Here is a 25365-nt window from a genome sequence, read left to right as displayed (position 1 = left end):
TCCCATAAAATATTGCATACTAAACTTGATAACTGCAGCATAAGAGGCCCAGTTAATGACTTAGTAATGTCATACCTAAAAAACCGAAATCAGTATGTAGACAGAGGTGATACTTCTTCCTCATCAATATCTCAATCTCAGTCAATTGGAGCCCCACAAGGCTCTGTTTTGGGTCAACTCCTATTTCTTATCTATGTTAATGATATCAGTAATAGCATCAATGATATTGGCCTTAACATATTATTCACCGATGACACGGCATGCAATGTCAGCAGCCCCGGCTCTAGATCTTTGAAGCTTAGGTTGGAATCAGCACTGTCAAGGCTTATCTTATGGTTTTCGAGAAATAAATTGACTATTAATTGTACTAAGACAAAATTCATCATCTTCTCTCGTACTGGGAAAACAGCACCAGAAATTATGATGATTAATATTCAAAGCCTACCCATTGAAATTGAAAGAGTTGATGATATTAAATATCTTGGGATAATAGTGGATTCAAGTTTATCATTTAAAAGCCATACAATTTATCTTCGAATGAAACTGGCCAGAAATATTGGTATGATGAATCATCTGAAATTTGTTCTGCCGTTTTTTGCCCTAAAATCTCTTTATCATTCTCTAGTGCATTCATATATAAATTACTGTCCGATTATTTGTTTGAATACTTTTAAAACTCATATTCTTCCTCTTCAGAGGCAACAAAATAAAGTTCTGCATCTATTGAAAAATTGCCTGCCTAGCCTGTTTTCTTACCCTGGTAAATCATCAACAAAAAGTATGTATCAAATTTTAAATATCCTTCCACTGGATTTTTTCTCTTTTATCCATTCTGTTCTTTATATGATTAAACACGTTCAAGGTCTTTTGCCTGAGTGTTTTTATTTGCATAATAATTTTTTTCAGGATGATAATCAGGTTTTGCATGCATATTGGACCCGTGGCAGTTCCATCAGGCTTTAATAAAATCTGAAAGGTCCGGTTTTTCACCTAGGCATAGTATTATAAATCATCGGAATAAATTTCAGAGTTATATAGATTTGAATAATTCGTTGGTTAATAATAAAATTAGATTAACAAATCACCTAATCAGCAATTATAAATTTAATTAATTTTTTGGGGTGGATGCTCCTCGTTTCACTTTATTTATTTGGTTATTTTGATTTTATGTTGATTTTGTTTGTTGTTACCGTATGGAGAGTTGAAAAGCAATATTTTATTCCAGTATCTGGAGATAGTATTATTTATTTATTGTTGAGTGTATATAAACCCACACACAAGTTATTCTCACCGTGGGTCATTAATTTGATAGTTTTGTCAAAACATTTTTTATTGATTAATAAAGAACTTGAACTTAGAGAAGAAATATTGCTGTGTTTCTATATTAACAGGATGTCTTGGCAGCTTATTTGAGTGGCCTCTTCTATATTGCTGACTTGAATATTTTGTGAAGAGGGGATTATTGGGTTTATTCACTATACTTGTAGACCAGCATCATGTTGCCATGGAGGCATCTGAAAAAAGCATTGGTAGATGTTGGCATTCCAATCTCTTACTGTAAGAGATTATATAGGTCAGCTATGTACTTTGTGGCACACCTCTGAACTTCCTCAACTAAGCTAGTATTGTACTGCTTCTCAAGATGGCCAAATGCCTCTTGTCTAGAACTCTATCTAGTAAAGTTCTAGATGAGGGGCTTCTTGCTACCATGGAAAAAGGTATAGCTTTAGTTTTTGGCCTTTCTAAAAGGAAATGCTATAAAATTTTGAAAACTACCTTTAGAAATTCTAAAATACAGTACATTGTCTGCCATTACATCAATTTGAGAAAAACAGTTGATCTATAGAACATTAATGGAGTATGTACTTTGGCCATATGTTTGTATACTAGGGTTACAGATAAGGATAAGATATCTATATAAAAAAATGTCTATCATAAGCCCTGAAGGACCAAATTCGCATTTTGGAGTAAAAAAAAACAAAATAATAAAAAAAATCATAAAAAAAGCAAAACAACTAAATAACTGGCTAAACAATACCAAAAACAACAATATCAGAAAGGCAAAATTGTTCATTAGTCAAAAAAAAAATTAAGTGGCAAAATGTCAGACATTTAAAAAGGTAAAAACCAAAAAAGAGTGAGACAGAATTACCATAGCATTGAAAAGTTTAAAACAGAGCATGTAAAAAGGGGGAGGATACAAAAGAATCAAACAAACACAAAACTTGGGTATCACCTGTACCAAAAAAAGAAGGAAAACTAGCAGTTTATTTTATCAGTAATGAAGAGGAAAAGATTTTTTCATACCTGGAGGGTAAGCAAAGGATGGGGGATAAGATAAAAATGGGTTCATAAACAGTATGTGGCATGTGGTGTCTGGATGAGGAGTGTCTTTTGGAGAGAATTTTTTCTGTGCAAAGGTTTATTATTGCATATTTTGCAAAACGGAGGCACAACGTTCCTCTCCTGTGCTCAAGGATTTCCAGCTTGGCCTTTTTTAGAAGGAGCGAGTATGGTAGCTTAGCTTCTTTAAAAATTATTCTCAGGGCTCTTTTTTGAATGGATTCAATTTTTTCTGATTTGCCATGGAAGATGCCAGGATGCCAAACTGGACAAGCATATTCAAAATGCAGGTGGACAAAGGAAGTATAGATCCTTAAAGAATGGGATGGGGAAACATTAAATTTATTCAAGAGCTTAAGGAGAGACATGGATGCATTAACTCCATGGACAATATCTTTAACATGGATATTCCACTTTAAATTAGAGAAAATTGTGACCCCAAGTAATTTAAAAGAAGACACATAAATATCTAGGGGAATAGAGTTGAGGAAAAGGGGCGAGGTTTTAAAGAAACATATTGGCATTATCATAGATTCAGAGGGGTTTACTCTCATGTCTAAGTACACAGCATCATCTGCAATACCATTGAGGATACTAATAGGGCTGCTTACTAAGTTTTGGTAGCAGGTTTCAACAACTGTTAGGTCATCCACAAATTTCCATCTGTCAGAAAATTCCTTAGCGAGGCTATTTATTATAACAAAAAAAAAAGGAGGGGACCTAGAAGAGTACCCTGGGGTACTCCATTGTGGACAGGGAGGGGACTGGAATATGGATTCTGATATTTGACTACTTGTGATCTATTTGATAAAAAGGAGGCAACCAATTTAACCAAAAAAGAATCAATACTGAAATCAGTTACAAGTCTCTCAACTAAAATATTGTGGTTAACAACGTCAAATGCTTTTTGAAAGTCAATGGAAATTAAAATTAGCCAGCAAATTATGTTTTTCAAGGATTTTCTCAATTGAGTCAATAAGAGACACAAGGTAATCGGAAGTAGAAGTGAATTTGATGTTCCCCAGTTGTCTCAGGTCAATAATAGGTAGGACTTTTTCTTCTAGCCAATCTGCAAGGAATCCTTCATATAGTTTAAAGAATATAGGAGTGAGTGAAATAGGACAAATGTCTTCAAAACCAGGTTTTCTGTCTTTCTTTTTCAAGGGGTTATGAAACCCTATTTCCAAATTGGCAGATATTGGTCAGACTAAGCAATCTCATTGTAAATAACAGACAAGGGCTTTGAGAGAAAGTCACGCGAAGCAATAATAAGAGAAAACAGGACATCTAATGGACAGACACATGTGTGATTGAGTGTGCAATCTACCAAATATTATTAGTAATATTTTGTAGGAATTGATAATAATGGAAGGACAGGTGATAATCTTATTATAAGATAAATACTGCATATTATAAAGTAAGAACTTTGTTGTTTGTGTTCTCTTTCAGTTTCTGTATATTCCTTGTTCTATACATGGGACAATTAGAGAGGGGGTGAAATTGTGACTGAATTCTTTATTACATTTGGAAAAACATAAAAATAAGGAATTGAGTAATGTGTTCACAAAGTCTTTATGTCAGTCATGGAATATTGCATATATCAAGCTTATATGATGTCTATGATACAGTTATGATGTGTAATATATAAACTATGATATGTCTATGATATTCAAAACTATATCTTCATGTCAGTTGTGGAATATTGTATATATCAAGATTCCCTTGCAGCTCATTTACTCAGTAGGCTCTACTACATCTACTTCTTCAGGTTTCACTTCAATAACACAAAGATTGCAAAGGCAGGGCAGTTTAAATTCAGTAAGGGTAGGGCAGGAATTCAGGGGAGTTTACATTATTGACCTACAAATAAGGTGAACATACCACCCAATGACTTTTTTATGCTCTTTTCAAACATAATAGTTATTCAATTTTAAACCCTTTATCACCCCTCGATGATGCTACCTTTTTCTATTATTTATGGCTATACAAATGGATTAAAACAATAATTCTTACTTCAGTATATGTAGAATAATTGTAGTTAACAAATTTTAAATACAGCTCCACTATATCCCCCCCCCGCAAGTTCAAATATACAGACTGAATTATATATTTCCTATGGTTTTTCTAGTTCTCAATTTCATCATAATCAATAAAATTTTCATGTCAAATGGTTTAAACAAGAGTGATGCTTTCAGCTTTTAGTAAACAAATCAATTTGTCAGAGATTTAGAAATTATTTCTTTAATTGGATCAATTCCTGTGAATTGTATAGTTTTAGCAAAATGGAATTAAAATCAAACAGTAAGTTTGTAGCCTAACAATTATTTTAACCCTTTTGCACAATAAAAGGGTCCATAAAGGGCTTAAAATTGAATTTCTGAGTAAAAGAACTAGGCTATATATTTGGAAAGAGCACAAAGAAAGATTTCAAGTGGTTCATTCATCTTATTTTCTACCACAATACATTGGTGGAAAAACTATCCAATGACTTTCAAGTTGACCCCTACTTAATTAGAATAATTGCATCTTTCCTTTCTAATAGAATACAAGTTGTCAAATATCTGAATGCATGTTCTGATCCCCTCCTAATCTATAATGGCATACCCCAGGGATCCCTCTTAGGCCCAATTTTATTTCTTGCAATGATAAACAAGCTTGGTGTCAATTTCCCAGATAGATGGAAATTTGTTGATGATCTAACTGTCTTAAAGACATGATTCAAAAGTTTAAAAAGTAGCCCAATGGTCATTTTGAAATCAATATCAGGTTAAGCTGTTACTAATGATATGAGAGTCTACCCTTTAATGTCAACAGTCTTGCCTTAAAACTCCCCCTTCTTTCTCCTGCAAAATCCCCCCTGAAATGTCTGTCACCACTTTGAAATTACTGGGTGTTACCATCTCAAGCAACTTAAAATGGGATTGCCATATTGATGATATTTTAAAATGAGCAAAACTTAAATGTCCTAAATTGCATTGTTCAAGGATTTTCCTCTCATTTGTACACCCAACCTTTGAGTATGCCTGTCCTGTTTAGCATCCTGGCATCTCTTTTGAATTGTCTGATAGAATAGAGGCAGTCCAAAAAAGATGCCTAAGAATTATCTTTCATGAGGGTAAAGTGCCTTATATTTCCCTTCTTCGGCGAGCCAATCTAGTTACCCTTAAGGAAGGAGAGCAAAAATTTTCTTGCATTTTGCCAACAATGCCATACATAACCCTTCTCCCTAGTCAATATTCAACCCTGCATTCTGGTTCAACAAAAATCCCCTTCCTTGCCCCAATAAAAGTTTTCACTGAAAGATACAGAAAAACTTTGATACCTTACATAGTTGACATATTTAATTAGTGAATCCTGCCCCCCCCCCCGTCTCCCTACCTTTTAAGTGTTTTGATCTGACTATTTTTAGGCATTATGGGTTATTGTATTTCTTAGTATGGGATGTGATTGTCTCTTACTATGTGTCCATATTATTGACTTACAAGTAAATTGAACATACCACTTCATCCCTTTTTATTATCCCTTTTTATAAGAATATAATAATTGCTTCTGTTGCAAATTCAAACTTGAGCCCTTCAAAATGACCAACAAATTTCTAGTTTTCAGGTACAAGAAAGGCTTAAAATGTTGGTTTCAAACTTACTACTTGACTATAAATCCATTTCCAAAAAGTTAAATAATCCGCAAGCATTGATTTACCACAACTAAGTTGGATACAAAAATCAAAATGATTTCTCCATCCACCATGTTTCTTCTCTTGGCTTGTGCAAAATAGGTTGATCTGATAAACTTGTGCTAGGAGCAAGTTTAGTTAATGCAAACTTGCATTAATTAAGTAAATTACATTACTTTAGACAACTTTAGGGGGGTGCGCGCCCCCTAGCCATCCCCCTGGATCCACCACTGAACAGATTGAAGGTAAAATTCCACTTTAGTTACTTTTAGCTATCTTGGAAGGAAAAATTTCAGGATCCTCTAGAGAGAGAAGGTGTGGAGAAGATGTCAAAGTACCTTCCTGAGATATACTTTAGCCTTTAGATCCACCCCTGGAAGTTTTATTTTCCTAACCTAACCCCTTTCCAAGATAGCCAAAAGTAGCTTAAGTAGAATATTACTGAGGTAGGTACTTCAAAATAATGTCCTGGGACACACTTTAGCCTGTAGATCTATCCCTGAGTTTTGGGAATTTTCTAGTGGGCCATATAATTTAGCTAAGATAACAGTGAAATCATCATTTGATGCCTTTTTTATGCTCTTTCAATAATTTAATAATTGCTCCTGGGGCTAATTGCATCTTGAGCCCTTAAAGGGGCCCCAAAGGTATTTTACATGAATTACAAAAGATCATAAAAAAAACATCAAATAATGTTTTAACTTTCATCCTAGCTAAATTATATGGTCCACTGCAAATTTACCATGAAATTTGCCCCCCCCCACCACCCCAAGGTGCAAATATATGCCCTGAATTGGAACATACCCTGAATTGTAGATGGCAAAGTTTCTAATTGCTGCAAAACTTGGTAAAATTCTACTTTAGCTACTTTTACCTATCTTAGAAAGGGGTTTGGTTAGGAAAATGAAACTTTCAGGGATATCTTATATCTACAGGATAAAGTATGTCCTGGGAAGGTATTTTGAAGTACCTACCTCTCCTCATTCTCTCTCTAGACAGTCCTGACCTTTAAAATTATGTGGGTATAAATTTGGAGGTGGTACTGTTGACAAGGAGACATGTTAAAAAAACAATTTTTACTTTAAAATATGTATAATGTTCCTAGTTAACATATTATCCAAGGGGAGAACCTTTATCATCAAGTCTTTCCTCTAAAAATCCTTCTTTTTCTAACTTGAAAGAAAAAGTTTACAATAAACCCCATGCTAAAATGCGATGCATAAATCTTTTGAAATTTCCACTATAAATTGCCTGATAAGTTGTTTTATAGATAGCACTATCCTGGCTATTGTTAAAGCCGTTTTTTTAATGAGCAGTGGCAAAAATGCAAAATATTAATAGAACCTAACTTAGGTTAGGTTGTATTAATATTTTGTATTTTTGCCACTGATCATTAAAAAAAACAGAATTAACAATGGCTGGAATGAACGCTATATGTAAAAACAATTTATTATAGTGGCAATTTCAAATTTCATTTTAGCATAGGGTTTATTGTAAACTTTTTTTTTTAAGTTGAAAAAAGAAGGATTTTTAGAGGAAAGACTTGATGATAAAGGTTCTGCCCTTGAATAATATATTAACCAGGATCTTTATAAATATTTTAAAGAATGAATTATTTTCTTAACATGTTTCATTGTCAGCAGTACAAATACTTAAAATTATACCAATCTGTGTTATAAAAGTGAAACCTTGTAAAATAGATTTTATGCTTAAAATAAAGTACAATAAAATTGTTTTCAGTTTCACAACCTTGCTCAATCCTGATTTATAAGGTTTTAAAGATATGCAAATACATTTCCTAAATTTTGGAAAAAAAAATTGATTTAGCTTAAAATTCAACTCAAATAACAGGAATTGCATTTTTGGAACTAAAGCCAGAGAAAAAGAAACTTATAACTGAAAATTAAGGTAAAATGTTGTTTTGTCAAAATTTCAAAAGGTAAAGACCTGTCATGTAGGGAAATTTCAGGTCCCTATAGAGGGAGGAATGGAGGTAGGTACTTCAAAATACCTTCCTGGGACATATTTTAGCCAGTAGACCCATCCCTGTAAGATTCATCTTCCTAACCTCACCCCTCTTCAAGATAGCCAAAAGTGGCTAAAGTAGAATTTTACTGCAAAATTCAGTGCTATATTTGTTGAAAGCATTTGAAAAACTTGAAACAGTAGGAAAACAGTTTATATTGCAGTTACCTAATAGGCTAATTGAGCTTTGAATTGTTATCAATAAGTATTTTTGGAACATATTACTCTTAAACAACTTAGTGATATGTTCATTTTCCTAACCTAACCCCTTTGCAAGATAGCCAAAAGTAGCTATAGTAGAATTTTACCCATATTGAATTTCGAAATCCTATCTGAAATATAAATATTTACGAACAGATCCACTCTATAAACATTAGCATACCTGACTTCCTACAACAACAATCTGTGGAAGTTGAATTAAGTCAGTCCCCACCGTCGTGCAGACTTCTTGAAGCTTGTTGATAAGTGGTATCAGAAACTCCATTATCTTACAGGTTTCACTTGCAGTGACTGTGCTAGTAATATCCAATTCTTGAAAATGTTTAAAAAAAAAATTAGTAGAATTCTTTTTCTTCGCCAGGCTCTATTGCAAGCAGGTTCCTGACATTAGATAGCGCACCAAGGAAAGCAAAAATCGGTGCATTTTCGCTTACCTTGTAGGGTCACAGACACGTGCAGGGATGAATGCAAAAAAAAAAAAAAAAGAAAGAAAGAAAGAAAATTCAGAGACAAAGTTACCACAAAGGCGCAAATTCTGTGAAATTTGCTTTTTCAGAATACTAGAACTCAAATTGGTAGGATTTAGTCTTCATTGACAGATTTCGGCACCATATTCCAAAATCTGAAACAGGGAAGCATTTCTCGACTGATTGCATGAGCTTTTGTCGTCGAAATTTTCTGTTTTCAGTTTCTGGCTTAATAAGAAAGATATTTTCCTAGGTTCTCTGGTATGTCAGAGAATTAAATAAAAGCGGGAATTAAAGGAGATCTAACAAACAAAAAAATACTTGCCAATATATAAGGTGGTATTTTACATTATTTTCCGGCTGATATGCTGAATTATTCCCTATCAACAGTAGAAATTGTGATTAAAGAACTAAAAAAAGAAATAGGTACTCAGTATATTGGTCTTGTAATATAGAGAAGTTATACAAAAACGTGGAAGCTAAAAGTGCATTTGACAAATATAACTAATAGATATGATTTTTTAATGTAAAACTAAAGAGAAGCATGATCCTTGAAGGTCACATCTCTCCAAAATGTCATTTAGGTAAGTGACATCGAAGTTTACTTCTTTATACAATGTTTTTATGACGTTGTAATTCTATGCTTAAAAAGGATGTAAATTCTCAAACTTAGATATGAGAACAAAATGTTTCGTAGCTTTCAAAATATAAATTAGAACGACCAAGTCAAAGATAATAAATTAGACCGGCCATTATTAATGCAACTATCTTTAACATTGCAGGCCAAAGACAATGTTCTGAGATTTTTGTCATGAAACAGAAGCCAAAGACATACATTAAGACAAAATTCTACTTGGCAAGGTCCTTCAACAGTTCCGATTATTATTTTATTTGTGTTTTCCTTTTAATGAACTTCAAATTAGTTTTCTATATTTTTTAACCATATATTGTATTTACCTTTGCCTAGTATCCAAGATCGTTTTCAAAGTAAAACAAAGTTGGACAGCAAACCTTCCTTCTATATCACCCAAAATCTCCTAAAAAGTTTCATTTTCACTGTCATTGGATGTTTTTTTGATGCAATACATATCAATGGTAAATCTATTAGCAGGTGTAGGATCAAAGTCCCTGCAGCACTTTCCCTGGCAATATAGCCAAAGTCGGAAGGTCACAGTAGAGTTAAGCATTTTAAGCTGCATCCTGTTTCGAATTTTCTACTTGACAAGATTCATAACAGAAAATACTCTCTCTTGACGAAGGAGCTGCTTATGGGTAAGCTTAAGACAGAAAGAGCTGCTTGAGCTATGTTGAACAAAGATCAGCTTTTCCCACTCTTTTCTGTACTTTTTTTTTATCGAAATTTGACCTCTTGCCCATATCTGGTTTTTTATCCTAAGGATAATGCACGCTTTGATAATTTAAAATTTAGGTCGTCATGGAGCATGGAATGCGATATGAGAATCCCTGCGGGGTTCTGAAAGTTCCGTCTGTCTTTATAGACAGATTCCTGAATCTGTCAGAAGAAGTTGTCAGTAAACACTAGACTTCAAGATTTTGAGTTTTTTCCAATGTTATTGTGAAGGCAAAATGCATCCACTTTGCGCTGAATTTTTGTAACATGCAAGAAATCGGCGCAATGCGTCAATTTGAAAAATTCAATGCGCAATCAACTCAAAACAGCGCCCAAATGGCGCAAATGTGCATCACCCGGCAACACAGATGAATACCACAGTCAGTTCCTTGATTGCGAAAACTGACCAGATTTGTGTGCTACACAACGATTTTCGGTACTACAGTCAAACAAATTTTTCGCGTGCCGTGGCATGCGCCGCAACACGCACATGGTCCGTTTAAGTCTACTGAGTTTAGTTTTAGGTCAAATTGTTCATCTGGTCATTTCAAACCTAGCACCAATCTTTCGAAATGAACACTGGAAAAGGCGGTCTAGGTTATATCAATTTTACACCAATCTTAAAAAAAGGGATAAAGTCGTTCCGCACTTTTTTTCAGTTCCTCTGCCTTTTTTTCAGAATATTCAGACTGTTTACAAAGATTGCAGAATTTTAGAGGCTATTAAGATATCTCATTACCAAACTTTAATTAAAAAGAGACACTCTGGTGCAACAGAGACAATATTTTGTCATTTTTGCATGCTTATTCAGAATATTTACAGTAATTGCAGTATTTAGAGGTTATAAAGATATTTAATTACCAAGCTGAAATTGTACGATAGACAATCTGGTTTAACAAAGTTAATCCTTTGTCAATTATGAGTGTATATTCAGACTGTTTACAAAGATTGCAGAATTTTAGAGGCTATTAAGATATCTCATTACCAAACTTAAATTAAAAAGAGACACTCTGGTGCAACAGAGACAATATTTTGTCTTTTTTGCATGCTTATTCAGAATATTTACAGTAATTGCAGTATTTGGAGGTTATGAAGATATTTCATTGCCAAGCTGAAATTGTACGATAGACAATCTGGTCTGACAAAGTTAATCCTTTGTCAATTATGAGTGTATATTCAGACTGTTTACAAAGATTGCAGAATTTTAGAGGCTATTAAGATATCTCATTACCAAACTTAAATTAAAAAGAGACACTCTGGTGCAACAGAGAAAATATTTTGTCATTTTTGCATGCTTATTCAGAATATTTATAGTAATTGCAGTATTTAGAGGTTATGAAGATATTTCATTGCCAAGCTGAAATTGTACGATAGACAATCTGGTGTAACAAAGGTAATCCTTTGTCAATTATGAGTGTATATTCAGACTGTTTACAAAGATTGCAGAATTTTAGAGGCTATTAAGATATTTTATTACCAAACCTAAATTAAAAAGAGACACTCTGGTGTAACAGAGACAATATTTTGTCATTTTTGCATGCTTATTCGGAATATTTACAGTAATTGCAACATTTAGAGGTTATGAAGAAATGTCATTGCCAAGCTGAAATTGTACGATAGACAATCTGGTGTAACAAAGAAAATCCTTTGTCATTTATGAGTGTATATTCAGACTGTTTACAAAGATTGCAGAATTTTAGAGGCCATTAAGATATCTCATTACCAAACTTAAATTAAAAAGACACACTCTGGTGCAACAGAGACAATCTTTTGTCCTTTCCGCGTGCTTATGCAGACTATTTATAGTGATTGCAGTGTTTTGGAGGCTATTAAAATACTTCATTGCCAAACTGAAATTATACAAGAGACAACCCGATGTAAAAAAGATACTTATTCAGACTATTTGTATTGATTTTAGTATTTTGGAGGCTACTAAGAAACTTCATTGCTAAGCTGAAAATGTTCAAGAGACAATAGGATGTAAAAACAAAACCAAACTGAAGTAATAGACCATCACCCATCACCCTGGCCATCGCCCTATGTTCGGTGTTGCCCAATTTTGAAGAAAACACCCGTTGCCGATCGCCCAATCTTTCAAATTGATTAAAGTGTTGCCAAATTTTGTTTCCTATAACCTAACGAACTATTAAACATACTATAGCACAATTACTTAAGAGTAGAGGAAATTATAAGGGGTCAGATACTATTTTTTGGGAATAAACCATATAAGCTTGACTAGTAGCTCATTTGAAAGCCCTTTTTTCTTTGATTCATAATATATATCTCGTTTCAACCTTACCATGTTTAAAAGTGTTGAATTCAATTTAGTTCCCAAGTAAAAATTTTCTTAGAAATACAAAATCCTTGTCTTACAAAAAAGCGGGGATGGCCTTTCTTTGGCTTATTATGCCCTATACAGTGTTTCTATTAAGTAAAAACAATAACACTTGGATTTATCATAAAATTCAATATTTTCTCTATTGCAGCAGCTCTTTGGGACTTTCTTATTTAACCAGGGCGATTTTTTTATCGCCCTGGTCTTAAAATTCCATCTTTAAGGTCAACAAATGAGAAAAAAGTTCCTATTCATGTCAAAACGTGAGTGCTATCATCAGACAGATGAGACATTTCAAATAAGCAGTCACTTACCACAAGTCGGAGTACAATCACAATTAGCTCAGAGCAGGGGAGATTCTAAGGTGTCAGACACTATTTTTTGGGACTAAACCATATCTGCTTGACTAGTAGCTCATTTTAAAGCCCTTGTTTCTCTGATTCATAATATATACGTCTTACTGCGTTTCAAAGTCTTGAAGCTCTTTGTGACTTTCTTATTTAACCAGGGCGATTTTTTTATCGCCCTGGTCTTACAATTCCATCTTTAAGGTCAATGAATGAGAACAAAATTCCTATTCATGTGAAAACGTAGAGTGCTATCATCAGACAGATGAGACGTTTCAGATGAGCTGTCACTCACCACAAGTCGGAGTGCAATCACAATTAGCTCAGAGCAGTGGAGATTCTAAGGGGTAAGACACTATTTATCGGGACTAAACCATATTTGCTTGAATAGCAGCTCATTTGAAAGCCCCTTTTTCTCTGATTCATAGTATATACGTCTAACCGTGCTTAGAAGTCTAGAATTCAATTTAGTTCCCAAATAAAGTTTTTCTGAGAAAATTTAAAATCCTTGTCTTACAAAAAAGCTGCGATGGCCTTGTTTTGGCTAATTATGCCCTATACAGTGTTTTTATTAAGTGAAAAACAATAGCCCCTACATTTATCATGTAAATCAATATTTTTTCCATTGCTGCAGCTCTTTGTGACTTTCTTATACAACCAGTGCGATTTGTCTTAAAATTCCATCTTTAAGGTAAAAAAAAAAAAAAAATGAGAAAAAGATTCCTATTCATGTCAAAATGTGGAGTGCTATCATCAGACAGATGAGATATTTCAAATGAGATGTCACAAGTCGGAGCGTAATCACAATTAGCTCAGAGCAGAGTAGATTCTAAGGGATGAGATATTTTTTTTGGGACTAAACTATGTCTGATTAACTAGTAGCTCGTTTTAAATCCGTTTTTTCTCTGATTCGTAATAAATGCGTCTTACCTCGTTTAAACGTCTTGAATTCAATTTAGTTCCCAAATGAAATTTTGCTGAGAAATTCAAATTGCTTGTCTTACAAAAAAGCAGGCGATGGCCTTGTTTTTGCTTGTTATGCCCTCTACAGTGCTTTTATTAATAAAAAAATAGCCTTTGGATTTATCATAAAATCCAATATTTTCTCCAAGTATTACAGCTCTTTGTGATTTTCTTATTTAACAAAACAATTTTTTTCGCCCTGGTCTTAAAATTCTATCTACAAGATCAAAGAATAAGAACAAGGTTCCTATTCATCTCAGAACGTGGAGTGCTATCACCAGACAGATCATACATTTTAAATGGGCTGTCAATTGCCACAAGTCCAAGCACAATCACAATTAGATCAGAGCAGAGGAGATTCTAAGGGTCAGATGCTATTTTTGGTAACTAACCATATTTGCTTGACTAGTAGCTCATTTGGAAGCCCTTTCTTCTCTGACTCATAATTTATGCGTCTTACCACAGAAGCGTTGAATTCAATTTAGTTCCCAAATAAAGTTTTTCTGAGAAATTCAGAATCCTTGTCTTACAAAAAAATAGACAATGGCCTTGCTTTGGCTAATTGTGCCCCGAGAAAAATGCTCCTATTCATCTCAAAACGTGGAGTGCTATCATCAGACAGAAGAGACATTTCCAATGAGCAATCACTTGCCACGAGTCGGAGCAAAATCATAATTACCTCATGATTATTGGACTTCTCAACGATGCTCAATTAAATGGCTGTCAAAGTATGGCCTTCGTGCCCTAGTTTGACCGGTTATGCTCTATATAGCATTTTATTTTAGTTTAGAATTATAGAAAAATTTTAAATAAAAATGTATTTTAAAAGTGAAAGTTGGGAACAAAATTAAACCTTAAAAGAGCGAGGATGGGTCTACCCCCTTCCATAACTCTCGCTCGTTACGCCAAAGTCTTTAAGATTTATAAAATTATTTCTCATTCAAAATTAACAACCCTTTCTGCAGTTTGAAATAACCATCTTTTTTTGAGAAATCTCTTGCGTAATTATGACTCGAGCCTTTCCTTTTAAAAATATGAATTAAATTTCCGCTTAGGAGTCAAATTTCTCATTTGTTTTTGGTGACAAATAACACTGACTGAGGTATATAAAGTAACAGATTACGTAATATCCTATGATGAGGAGAGACTAGATATTGTAACTCAAAGTTATCCGTTCATCATTTTCCTTTTCGAAAGCTGTAGATTTATTTATTCTTGATTTTCTGGAGTGAGGGGGGGGGGAGCTTGAAGTTGCATCCAGAAAAGAAGACCAACAGCTCAAATAAATAGTTGCCCAGTAGATTTATAATATAATTTCATTTGTTCTCCACTGTTAAAGGTCTTTCTGATTATATTATTTAACAAACCAATTTTCCTTATATTCCCCAGTTCATTGTGGAGCGAATACAAATTGTTCTTAACAGAATCGTTTATTACGAAATAAAGCTAGAAAAATAAAAAAACTTCGTCAGGATTTGTTCATAAAACATAAATAGCTTAAGTTCAATCAGCCTTCATGAAGCTTCAACGATAGCAAAGCATACGTCTTCATTTTTTCTTCAACTGTGGCTTTGAATATGTTGGGCTTCGATGAGTTTTCTTTGCTCCTCATTATTTGTTTGTTTTAGTGGATATTTATGAATTCCTTAACAAAGCATTTTCAATGGTCTTATGCAGCAAAAGATGCCTGAAAAAAGGAAAATAAAAGGAATAAAAACACGTCGAAAAAAAAGATTTGTTGGCATGAAAGCCAGGAAAATGAATATACATTAAATAAGTCAAATTAACCTGAAATATGATTACTGTCACCCCTTCATTAGAATGCTTGGCTTTTGCATATACCTCTACCTCAGCCGACATTAAGTTGTATTGAAAATTTCTCAAACTTTAATTTTAAAAGTCTGATTATGAAAAACTGTGATTTTATAGAATTATTCAAATAGTTTCGGGAGAAGTGTATAAACCTTCCAAGTTGTTTCAAGTAGAATTATTTTTAGGATTGGTGGTACCTGGGGAAAAATAATTTCAGTAACCCTCCCAACTCAATTATAGCCTAATAAAAAGCCGAATGATAGTACTACTGTCATTTTGGTCTTTCCCCCCGTAGCATCTTTTTTTTATCATACTCCTACAGAATTAACTGCAACGAGTGGCTACGGCATCTCCTCCACTCAACGACCTTACAAAATTAGAGATCTCTAAGCTTAAGGTTGCTTACAGTATCTTCATCATTCACTTTCGGTAGTCATCAATAAACAAAAAATTCTGAAAGTCATCAATAAAGCAAACGAAGTTAAATAAACAGAAACAGAGAACAGTATTATGCAGTGTTGCCGATTGAGTTTTCTGAATGAACAACTTCTTGATACATGATGTTGAAGAAATTTTCCCTGAGTTTGCTACTTTTGCCTGATTTTTTCGGCTAAAATAAGATGAAAGTAAAATAAAAAATTATATTAACCAAGCGAAGGCAAATAAGGAAAATTGGAGCAACTCTAAACAATATAATATACAATGCATATTCTCTTGTTTCAAATTTTGTTTTCGTATTCTTCAGCTGTGTAATAACTGTAATTTTATTTCTTTCAGGATGATAAAATCCACCAATAATTACCCAATTAATCAACTTGTTTGGACGAAGCTTGTATTAAGAAAAAACATAAACGAGGCATATAAAACACGAAACGACACAAAAATGGTAATGTACCAGTTTCTAACACAGACTTGTAGATGCAGATTTTTATTTGACTAGCTTATTTTTAAGTATAACGACGAATGAAATATTGCCAATTTCAAGACTTCCGAGCTCCATAGAATTCGATTTATTTTCTTAATTCTCGCTTTGATTTTGTTATAAGGTATACCGATTATTTTCTATTTATACTCTTTCTGGGTGAAACTACGAAAAACATGAAATATAGAATAAAAGTATAGAACTTATATGTTTATTCTTAAATATAGAAATATAGAACTTCTTAAACAAAAACAGATTGGCCTCTGCCACTAATTTGTTTTTAAATTTTTAGTTGACACGAATATTTTAATATACAATAGATAATGAATTTTAGCTAAGCTCGAGATTTTTGTTTCTTCTTCAGCTTGGTCTCAATTTAGTTTGTCCCAAAACAATTCAAATACTTTAAAAAAGAATATTTGGTCTATCTCTGAATTTTAGATATACGAAACTTGTTCATTAGTTGAGTATCCAAAACTTCCCTTTTATGAGCCTTTTTTTTAGATTTTTTTTTGGTAATGAACTTTTATAGCTATGTTTTTATAGAATGAATAATGCAGTGTAAACAAATGAAGAGGCAGATTTTCTTGGGCCAACGTAATCAAAAAGTTTAATTTCAGTATGTATTAGTTTTCAAACCCGAACTAATTTATCAATCCAACATCTAGCCCATTGCAGCGAGGCTTAGGTAGAGAACACGCTCTCTTTCTGCTTATGAATGTGCTGAAGGATATTGAAGAAAGAGGTGATTTCCTAGTCTTTTGTGCACTCGATGTTACAAGAGTCCTTGAATCTTGTATATTTGCGCGGGTTTTGCTTGAGGCCCATTTGAAAGGTACTGATGCTGCGATAATTACTTGTTTAAGATGCATGTATAGAAATCTGAAGGCTGGAATTAAAGATGGTAGTCAACTATTTCCAATTCAGAAAGGTGTATGCCAAAAAGCTCTGACTTCTCCAGTTTTGTTTAATAATTGTGTTACCGGTGCTCAGGATAAGTTGAACTGTATATTTATCTTTAGAGGAGTTGATCTTTCGTTAGTTACGTTTGCGGATGACCTAATTAACTTTTCCTGCACTTTCAAAGGATGCTCTTCAACTTTTGAACTTCTCCAAGATGAGTACGAAGATATTGGTTTGAGCTTTAATACTGATAAAAAAGTTATTCTACCATTCAACTATAAATGGAATAGAAATTCAATAAATATATCCGGCTCTGAGGTTCCTTTAGCTATTAGCCTTACTTACCAGGGCATGCCTATTGGAGCAAACCTGAAAGAAACTGTAAACCTGGCAATAAAAAACTATGCTAGTAAGATCCGTGCTGCGTATGCCTCCCTGGATTCAAACGTGTCAAATATGAGCAGAGATCGCCATTCTTAGTTATATAATAGCCGAAGTTCCTATAATATAAGTTCCTCACTTACTTACCCTTTCTCCTGTTTGGTCTTTTTTTAATTGTGATAAGAGAAAGCAAGTTCATCGCCTTTATTTTAAATTTGCAAAGTATTTAATTCAACTTCCAACTGGGACAAGTAACTCTTTTCTGCAAAGAAAGTATCAATTGGTAAACCCAGCTGGTTATTGAGAAGCGTATTTGTGATTTCTCTACTGAATGCCAGAAGTCTTCACATTTTTGGTCATTTCTGTTTATCCCTTGTTTGTAGTTGTGTGTGTTTTTTTTTCTGTTTTTCTTTTTTTGTTTTTCTTTATTTTTACTCTGCCTTTTTCTGGGCTCTGATCAGATTTTTGTGATGGGTCATAAATAGAATGATTGATTGATTGATGATTTAGGAATTTTAAATATTTTATTACATTTAGCATGTGTCTATACACGTATATTACCCGTCATATGGTCGTGATCTAAATGAAAATTATTATCTACTATTCCTTTTTCACAAAAATGACACATTTTATTACTTTTATGAATCCATTTTTCTTTTACTTGTTTTTGTGTACAACCATGATCTATATGTCTGTAATCATACTCACTGGCTATTTATGTACACAATTCTGTTATGGTAGTTACAAAATGTCCGCTAGCATCTTCATCAAAGTATTCGTAATATTTATTTTGAGTTGTATCGAAAGAACAACATACTTAGAATCCTTAAGAAAAAGGCTTTTGATCTTATACTATATTTTTACCTTTCTTTTGACTAAATACTTCATTATACAATTCAAAATCGTCTATTATGCAATATGGTACCTTCATTTGTTTAGCTGTACTTTCAAATTCAATTTTAGATCCTGGTTCTGGCAGAATGATGTCGGGATCTTCACAGTTTTCTTTTTTATTATGCTTTTCAAATGTGTCTTGTTTATTAAAGCGTCTTCCACAGAATGTACATTGACGAATTTTCCATTTAGTTTTTGATATTTGGGATGCAAATAATCTACTTAAATATTTAATTAAAGCATAATGATAATCGAAATAGAGCAACTTAATCGCACGCCTAGCAGTTTTTCCATTGATCTTTGTTTTAGGAATATGAGCTCTAACCACTTTATTTTTTCTTATTTCAAATCAACTATTTTTAATACTACATTTGTTTTCAAATTTATAAATATCTTCAATATCCATAGGAAAGTCATGTAAAAATGTGGAAAAGACATCATAACCTGACTAAAATGTAAAGATACATCATAACCTGACTAAATTGTAAAGATAGCAAAGTATGACTTTTGCGTAATGATAGGAGTAACGAAGCATTAATTTTCTTTGTGTAAGGAAACAAACAACATTAGCTAGATTTTGAACAATTGTACCCTTGATCCAACAAGGACCATAAAATGCAAATACAAATAGCGGACTGCCGCTTCAAACTCGAGGGGTCAACGACAAAAGATATTATGCGATTTAAATCACATGACCAAAAACAGGGTTTTTAATAGAGAAAGCGGATACTAACTTTTTGAACAAAGAACTATTATTAGGATGATATCAAACTGGTCTCTGACCAATAACAGGAAAGAAGAACAAAATAGAGAGAACTTAAAATAGGGATTGAGGAATGAAAACAGGGTAGTCTTTTTTTGGAAATCGAACAAAGAGTAAATGTTTACTTTGTAATAACGATAAGCCACCAATGTCTGTATGAAATTCTCCTTGGGGATAAAAGTTTGAAGATAAAGGTTAAAATAAGGAGAAAAAAACCTCTAAAAGGCTTTCTGTCACTTGGAGATAATTTTAAAACGTATATAAGAGAAATTGATGATTTTGGGACTTATAGTTTCATTCATATTTCCACCTAAACAAGGCTTGAGCCATTTGGACAAAACAGCATTTTTTAAGGTTAGAATAAGCCAAATTGAATTTCTTCCCAGAAATGTAAGCTTTGAATAACTGAGAGTTTAAGGAGGAAAGAAAACCTCAACCAAGAAGAGAAAGCTAGGAGAGCCATTTGGGCTTCCCCTTTTCAGCCTAGAGTCCCTTGAGACTTAGCTTGACTTTCTAAAGACCTTATATCCGAAAATTGGAATTATTGGAAAATAACATTACTTAACCCCCCCCCCCCTTTGTGCAATCTTCAGACGTTTATACGAAGAGGAACACACCGTTCCCCTTTTAATCACTCTTTCATTTTGTTAACCCCGGACTGCATGTTTTTACAAAAGTGACCTCAATGTTTATAGAAGCAGGCTAATGAGAAAGGGGGAAAAATATAACCAGCCTCAAAATTTCTAAACCTTTATGTCCAGAAATTTTCAATTTAGTTTTCCCACTAAAATTAAGACCTAAGAAAGACCAAAGGAATACACAACCTTTTCAAGAAATAATAAAAGAATCTCTTGTTTTGGGTTAATGAAGGTTGAATTAAAAGCAAGTACGGTTATTCTTAGCTTAGCTCAAAAATAGCTTGAACTTAAGGATTTTTGTAATCCAGAACTCAAGCCCTGACTAGCTGATCAAGTGTAACCCCTTTAAGTTGAAACATTCGTTAGCTTAGGATTAACTTGATCTTTTTCTTTTCGGTATGTATTGGTGGATTTGAACAAGTAGATCATTTGACCTTAGAAGAAGTTTGGAAATAGTCAACATAGATAGAATTAGAATAATTTTCCTTTTATCTTATTTTATAAGTAAAATCAGTTGTCACTGAATTCTGAGTACCATTTCTTACCCAACGCCTCAGTTTGTATCACGCTACCAAATTTATTAGCCCTGCTAGTAGGGGCAACCTTACAACTGGTGCCAGAGGTACTCAAGTTTGGTGCAATTTTCGTTTCGGCGGGGGAGGATTAATTAAATTCACAAAATTTGGTGAAATTTAGTCCTCTGGTCCTCACAAGAAGGTGTGTGTTCAGTTTCCAAACCTATCCAGGACAGAAAAGTTTAGAAAAGTGTTCATTAAAGGAAATTTTAACCTAAGGGGGAAGCTCAGACAGAATTTTATCTTTTATCTTCCAAAGATTCATTCTTTCTTCTCCTTTTCTTTCTCTTTGCTACAAGTTCTAGTGTCCGTATCATCTGTAGCTTGCTTAAATCCTTTTAAACACTAGTGTTATAGTTTAATCATCTTCAAAAGTGTAATTACAATATTATCCTTGAGGGTTAATTTAAATCAAGATATTGAGCTAATTCTTACTCAATTTATAACCTAGCTCATTTTAGTAGTTTAAAACAATTTAAAGGTTCAAAATATTTCTCGCATTAAGACTTTATAAGGATAGAACAATCATGAGTTCAAATGAAAACAAAATCAAAGAGTTAGAAATTGCACTACAAGACGCACAGTCTAGAATAAACGCTCTAGAAGGGCAATATAGAGATTCCACGGTAACAAGTAGGCTTCAAAACCTATTTGTCGAAAAGAGATTTGAATTGACTGATTTAATGTATAGGGACTTCTCAGACATGTCTTTGGGAGCAACAGTGGTTGACTTAGGAGACAAGACCTCCCCTGGAGAACAAAGAGATAACTCCAGAGTAGAATTTCAAAACATAGGAAATTATAAAAATAACCCAAAGAAATGTTCGAACTGCGGAAAGAAAGATATTTCAGGACCAACTAGGGATAATTATTCCAGGTATGAATTCAGTAAAGGAAAAAATGCTTGCATAAAATTCTGGACTTGCGAGGGTCCACATAGACAATCGGAATGTGAAAAACCTCCAACTTTTATCCGCTGTGGTAAAATAGGTCACAAAGCAAAATATTGTTTAGCTCCAACACCTATGCACCAACCCTAAGAAAAACTTTAAGGCAATATTGCCGAAGGTACTTCGGCCTCCGAGCAATGGTTATGGAACCACCGGTAGGCACAAACCCAGATTCCGTAGTTTTGTAGATATAGGTTAACCGTTAGTATTAAATTTAGTGTGACCAAGGTTCACTAACATGAACAAAACTAGGACAATGAAGGTCACTAGCATGGAAAGACTGGGACTATGAACCAGGATTAACTAGCACGGACAAGACGAGGACTATGAAGGACACTATCACAGAAAGACTAGGACTATAAAACAGGAGTCACTAGCACGGACAAGACTAGGACTATGAAGGTCACTAGCACGGAAAGACTAGGATTATGAAACAGGAGTCACTAGTACGGACAAGACTAGGACTATGAAGGTCACTAGTACGGAAAGACTAGGACTATGAAACAGGAGTCACTAGCACGGACAAGACTAGGACTATGAAGGTCACTAGCACGGAAAGACTAGGAATATGAAACGACTAGGACTATGAAACAGGAGTCACTAGCACGGATGATTGAGAGGATTTTTGTTCTGAATATGAATGAATATCTAATCTCGTTCAAGAGGTATTTGTCAGCTGACAAATATGTATAAAAAAGAAAAGAAAAAAAGAGTCATTCAATAAAGTTCATCAGAAAATTATTCTTATAGGAGATCCTATCTAGTGTTAACGGAATTATATAAAAACGTCCTTTTGTTACACCAGTTGAAAACTTATAAACGACGGTTAATAAATATAAGACAACTTAAAAAGATAAACAAGGAAGTGACAAAAGGTTTAATTCAAATAAAAAGGTTAGTAAAGAAAACAGAAACAGTAATCCTTTCTATTCTTCAAGCAGAAAATAAAAGTTTCCCATTCATTGTCACAGATCCGGCAGACATGCTTAGGACAATTTTCAAAATTGAAAATTCACTACCAATAGGTTATAGAATATCGGTAAATTACAGACGTTACGGCTTACTGGAACTTTATAAATTGACTAGCTGCAATTTAGCGACACAACAATTGAAATTGTTGGTTATTTGTGATTTTTCTATATCAAATAAGCAAGATGGGTTCAGAATATTCGAAATGTTCAACATTCTGTTCCCAGTGTCAAACACTTCGTATTTCTTTCAAATAGAAAATGAGTTAAAATTTTTTGGGTTAAGTAAAGATCAAACGAGATATTTTTTAGAAGATGACAATATAGAAAAAGGATGTAATTTAAAGAGTATACCACTATTGTACAACCACCAATTTATTATTAGAAGCACACAATTGAACTCCTGCAGTTTAGCAAACTATATAGAAAATAATGCATTAATTGATAAAGAGCGTCAAACCAAAATTATAAAGAAAAATAAAATATTAATCCAAAGAATTGGAAGGGAAAAGTATATAATCACATCTCCTTTCAAAGAAGAAATAAGAATACATTTCGAATGTAAAACAGAGAAAAACAGTAAATTCACATATATAAAAGGCAACTCAATAGTGAAATTGCCAGAAGAATGTTCTCTAACTGCAAAAATGTTAAAGATAAACAGTATGTATAGGGGACAGATTACAAAGGAAATGGCACCTTTAAATATATCGATAATTAGCCTAGAAGGAAACCTCTCCATAGCTGGTATAAAAAACGAATGGAGCAAAGAATTTGAAGATTTAATCTCTATATATTTCCAGAACAACACCAAGACGCAGATTGGCAGAGCTGAGCTAAGAAAAATGCACATTTCCTTAAAGGAAGGAAAAGGAAGGAAAACGGCTAGCTATTGGACATTTTTTTTCAATACCCTTAATCTAATTTTATTCGTATTACGACTAGTCTATATTTGAATTGTATTTAAAACATTGAGAAAACTATAGTTACTATATGAAACAAAAGTCTCAAGGATTCCACGTAAATGTAGAACAAGAGGAGATTGAACTAAATTAATTTTTAGCAAGTTATAGTTTCATTAAGATAAAATAACTGTACTAAGAATTTTAAGTGTGGGAGGTTGTAAAAATGTGGGAAAGCCATCATAACCTGACTAAATTGTAAAGATAGCGAAGTATGACTTTTGCGTAATGATAAGAGTAACGAAGTATTAAATTTCTTTGTGTAAGGAAACATACAACATTAGCTAGATTTTGAACAATTGTACCCTTGACTCAACAAGGACCATAAAATGCATAAACAAATACCAGACTGCCGTTTCAAACTCGAGGGGTCAACGACAAAGATATTACGCGATTTGAATCACATGATCAAAAACAGGGTTTTTTAATAGAGAAAGCGGAAACCAATCTTTTGAACAAGGAACTATCATTAGGATGAATGTAGAACAGGAAGAGATTGAACTAAATTGATTCTTAGCAAGTTATAGTTTCATTAAGAAAAAATAGCTTTACTAAGAATTTTAAGTGTGGGAGGTTGTAAAAATGTGGGAAAACCATCATAACCTGACTAAATTGTAAAGATACATCATAACCTGACTAAATTGTAAAGATAGCAAAGTATGACTTTTGCGTAATGATAAGAGTAACGAAGCATTAATTTTCTTTGTGTAAGGAAACAAACAACATTAGCTAGATTTTGAAAAATTGTACCCTTGATCCAACAAGGACCATAAAATGCAAATACAAATAGCGGACGGTCGCTTCAAACTCGAGGGGTCAACGACAAAAGATATTATGCGATTTGAATCAAATGAACAAAACCAGGGTTTTTAATAGAGAAAGCGTATACTAACTTTTTGAACAAAGAACTATTATTAGGATGACATCAAACTGGTCTCTGACCAATAACAGGAAAGAAGAACAAAAGAGAGAGAACTTAAAATAGGGATTGAGGAACAAAAACGAGGTAGTCTTTTTTTCGATATCGAACAAAGAGTAAGTGTTTAATTTGTAATAACGATAAGTTCCCACTGTTTGTCTGAAATTCTCCTTGGGAATAAAAGTTTGAAGATAAAGGTTAAAATAAGAAGAAAAAAAACCTCTAAAGGGCTTTCTGTCACTTGGAAATAATTTTAATACGTATATAAGAGAAATTGATGATTTTGGGACTTATAGTTTCATTCGTATTTTCACCTAAACAAGGCTTGAGCCATTTGGACAAAACAGCATTTTTTAAAGGTTACAATAAGTCAAATTTAATTTCTTCTCAGAAATTTAAGCTTTGAATAACTGAGAGTTTAAGGAGGATAGAAAACCTCAACCAAGAAAAGAAAGCTAGGAGAGCCATTTGGGCTTCCCCTTTTGAACCTAGAGTCCCTTGAGACTTAGCTTGACTTTATAAAGACCTTATATTCGGAAATGGGAATTATCGGACAATAACATTACTTAACCCCCCCCCCTCCCTTTGTGCAATCTTCAGACGTTTATATGAAGAGGAACACACCGTTCCCCTTTTAATCACTCTTTCATTTCGTTAATCCCGGACTGCATATTTATACAAAGGTGACCTCAATGTTTATACAAACAGGTTAGGGGAAAAAGGGGAACAAGATTACCAGCCTAAGAATTTCTAAACCTTTATGTCCAGATATTTTCAATTAAGTTTCCATACTAAAATTAAGGCTTAATAAAGGTCAAAGGAATACACAACCCTTTCAAGAAATAATAAAAGAATCTCTTGGTTTGGGTTAATGAAGGTTGAATTAAAAGCAAGTACGGTTATTCTTAGCTTAGCTCAAAAATAGCTTGAACTAAAGGATTTTTATAACCCAGAA

The 25365-nt window shown here is 33.4% G+C and overlaps 1 protein-coding gene and 1 long non-coding RNA gene across 2 annotated transcripts in view; both read right to left on the bottom strand.

Annotated features, from left to right (window-relative positions):
• Drp1 (dynamin related protein 1) overlaps window positions 1–8584 on the bottom strand; it is an 82568-nt gene extending 73984 nt beyond the window's left edge. Inside the window, exon 1 of the mRNA XM_089107159.1 lies at window positions 8424–8584. Within this exon, the coding sequence (XP_088963285.1) occupies window positions 8424–8525 (102 nt within the window). The 5' untranslated portion in view covers window positions 8526–8584. The remainder of the gene's footprint in view (window positions 1–8423) is intronic.
• A 6562-nt stretch (window positions 8585–15146) lies between these two features.
• LOC148939264 (uncharacterized) overlaps window positions 15147–25365 on the bottom strand; it is a 42900-nt gene continuing 32681 nt past the window's right edge. The window contains exon 3 of the long non-coding RNA XR_016143556.1: window positions 15147–15410. This is a non-coding gene — a long non-coding RNA (uncharacterized LOC148939264). The remainder of the gene's footprint in view (window positions 15411–25365) is intronic.

The sequence above is a fragment of the Artemia sp. Qi Xiang Cuo genome, chromosome 21 (assembly GCF_049724085.1).
Source record: "Artemia sp. Qi Xiang Cuo chromosome 21, ASM4972408v1, whole genome shotgun sequence".
NCBI lineage: Eukaryota > Metazoa > Arthropoda > Branchiopoda > Anostraca > Artemiidae > Artemia > Artemia sp. Qi Xiang Cuo.
This window is presented reverse-complemented; position numbering and strand designations above follow the sequence as displayed.